The sequence below is a fragment of the Temnothorax curvispinosus genome, unplaced genomic scaffold (assembly GCF_003070985.1).
Source record: "Temnothorax curvispinosus isolate PA1 unplaced genomic scaffold, ASM307098v1 QBEX01002262.1, whole genome shotgun sequence".
NCBI classification, from domain to species: domain Eukaryota; kingdom Metazoa; phylum Arthropoda; class Insecta; order Hymenoptera; family Formicidae; genus Temnothorax; species Temnothorax curvispinosus.
In genome coordinates, this window is record NW_020212042.1 from 3581 (window position 1) to 6741 (window position 3161).

Below are 3161 nucleotides of genomic sequence, written 5' to 3' on the forward strand. Positions count from 1 at the left end.
GCTGAAAAAATCATTTGATGTTAAAATCAAATTAGAAGTCCTTTTAAGATTTTTGGCAACTGGAAATTCTTTGAAAAATTGGCTACGGCTGGGTTCCCTACATTAATTAAATATAATTATTAGTATTATATATGTATATATATATTTTTTTAATTGATGTAGACATTATAATTTCTTTTTTAATTTCAAGTTTCTAAATTTTTACAATAAATTGTTTATAAACTTTACAAAATTTTAAGATCATTTAAATTATATAATAACAAACTAGAATTATTTTTGGTGTGATTGTATATAGTAGTAGTAGTAGTAGTAGTAGTAGTAGTAATAGCAATAATAGCAGTAATAGTAGTAGTAGTTGCATTGTCTGTAGTTGCAATAGCAAATTTTGTGTCCAATTGAATGACCATAACGGAATATGTTATTATAGCTCCAGCAACCTAGAAAAATAAAACTTTATTTAACAAATCCTGCATTATATGTTATTGTGCGAATAAATAGAAGTACATTTTTTGCTTACAGAGCATATGAGGGGAATATTGATTTCAAATAGTCCTAAAGCAGTAAACGTTAAATTCTCATGGAAAAGCTGAAGTGAAAAATGCACCACCTAAATAATACATATATAAGTTCATACAACAGAGTACCGATCCAAAAATATTTTGTATTTAAAATGCTACATATAAATAATCTTACTTCAGCCCGTAATGATTTATACTCCAGGAAAGCATTGTGCAAAATGATTGCCATTTGCCGAAACTAAACGTATATAACAAAATTAAAATCGCATTATGCCACGCTCTCTTATCTAACTATAGTAACTATGTTCGCACGCACCCGATACACGCACGAATTTATGAATATTCAAAACTATTGGTAATATCGAAAAATAATTTAGACAAAAATTTCAAAAATTTTTTTAGCTAAAAGTGCAGCAAAGGTGTAAGATTACCTTTGTTTTATCTCAAAATAAAATTATATTATATATAGTTTTAGACTTCTTGATTTTGTTTTTTAGTAAGAAAATGAGCACGTACTGTATAATTAGTGCTAATTACGGAGTGGTCTGTATATTTATAAATAAGTTAATAAATAAAACTCAACTGCATTTCTCGATCGCTGACAAATGTAACTGACGTACAGAAATGGAAGAGCATAGAAGAATGTCATATGTACATAGCCTAATATTATTTCAATGTCAATGTTTGTTTCTATACTATGATGTATAGTATAAAGGTAAAAAATTATATTAGTTAAACATAGAGTAGACATTGTGAGAAGTTGTAGACTAAAATTTGTATTTATCTGGTGGTAAAAATGAACTCGTATTAGTAAAAATTACTAAAGAAAATGATAATTTAAATTACAACAGTAATTCATGCTACACAACATAATTGTACTCGAATCTTCGTATTTTTAGTATATTAGGAATGAAATCAACATTCGTAAAAATTATAGTGCTATAAAAAAAGAGAAGTTTAATCTTTAGAAAGCCACATTATAAGATGTTATTCTGACAAGAAGAAAAAAAATATTATTTTAATTTATACAAAATTTAGTAGGTAAGAATTTTTGAGACTGCTAATTATAATACAAATTCTGAAGTCAAAATTATCAAATTTAAAATGGCTGGAATCGAAGGCCTCTACAGGTTAATTATTAATTGATTATAAATCCATATTTAGGCTGCGATATAATCGATAATTAATAATCAACTAATCAATTGCAGATCAATTGATAAATTGCAGATAACATTATGTTAAAATTACCTTTGTCGCTAAAATATACAATTCATGATGAACATATTGAATCGATCGGAATTTGGTAATTAAAGCATTGTTGCATTTATTAAATAATAAATTTGAGCTTGTGGTGAAATCAACATAAGAAACCGATAAGTTTTCCCTCGAATGCTGTACTGCGATCTTATTCAATTCGCGAGATCTCAGATATATATCGTATATGTGATGACTGAATAACCCATTCGTAATTAGTATGCACATTCTGCAGTACCAGTTAAACATGGTGAAGGGTATATCTTTAAATAAATTAGAGTAAGCGATTATATCGTACAAGGTTTTCATCGTATCCAATAATGCTATTTTCGCAGTCACAATGTCCTGCAGATGCGCGAGGAAAATATCATTATTTGTGAATCGTGCACCGTACGACCTGAAATATGAAACAACCGAACATATTAGCTATAATAAAATATAATAGATTATGACAACTTATAATAAGATGCAGTTATGCAATAAGGAACCAAGCGCCATTTTCGTGAGTTTTAATTCTGCATTGCCAAGTGATCATAAACTGGACAGGAGATTGTCTAAAAATCCATATAACACATGGATTTGTATTTGAAAAAGATTATAGTTCGGTAATTATATTTGACGTCGGCATGTATTATAACGTTGGCACAGAATTTTATTTCTGATATTTCGCGAAATTTATTCTAGCGGAAAAATAAGGTTTTGAAATTGGTTCTGCATTGCAGAATGCGTCCAATATACAATCCAGATCTTGTAAATATTGATTTCAAAATAATTAAAAAATCGTGTAATAACGACGGCACAAAAAAATCTTTAAATGTCAAATGATTAATGAAAATTTATTATCAGCCATAATTTATTGCATATAAGAAAATTATTTACAATATTTTTATTAGAAGACTTTGTCGCTCTTTGTCTTAAACAAACATAATGTAATGAGAACATTAAATATCTCCATTGTGTCTCCAATGACTTAAAAGCTTTGCATTTAAATGAAGCGCGTTTAAAGATATATTTAACAAAATGTCAAGAAATTTATTACACCTACATATATCTTATTAGAAATTTTAATGATATAAAGAGTGAGATCGAGTATTAATTAAATCTTGTGATGTAATTATATATACAACAATCAATTTCTTTAATACACTTTAAGTTACAAAGCTGAATCTGTGATAAATTTTACTTTTTAATAACAGCTGATAAAACTTGACTTTACGAATTAAAGAATTATTATTTTATTTCGCATTAATTATAAATATATATAACTAAATATGCTTTTTATAAAGATTGTTTTTTTTCCGATATGTATTTTAAATTAGATATTTTTGAAAAGATTTTCACTACACACACACACACACACACACACACACACACACACACACACACACA

At 27.3% G+C, this 3161-nt stretch overlaps 1 protein-coding gene across 1 annotated transcript in view; it reads right to left on the bottom strand.

Annotated features, from left to right (window-relative positions):
- Positions 1 to 265: 265 nt before the first annotated feature.
- Positions 266 to 3161, bottom strand: part of LOC112468939 (putative gustatory receptor 28b) — a gene marked incomplete at its 3' end in the record, with an annotated part of 3632 nt that continues 736 nt past the window's right edge. The window contains exons 3-7 of the mRNA XM_025038368.1: positions 1767 to 2169; positions 1102 to 1302; positions 694 to 756; positions 518 to 607; positions 266 to 437 (exon numbers count right to left, since the gene is read on the bottom strand). Of these exons, the coding sequence (XP_024894136.1) occupies positions 266 to 437; positions 518 to 607; positions 694 to 756; positions 1102 to 1302; positions 1767 to 2169 (929 nt within the window). The remainder of the gene's footprint in view (positions 438 to 517; positions 608 to 693; positions 757 to 1101; positions 1303 to 1766; positions 2170 to 3161) is intronic.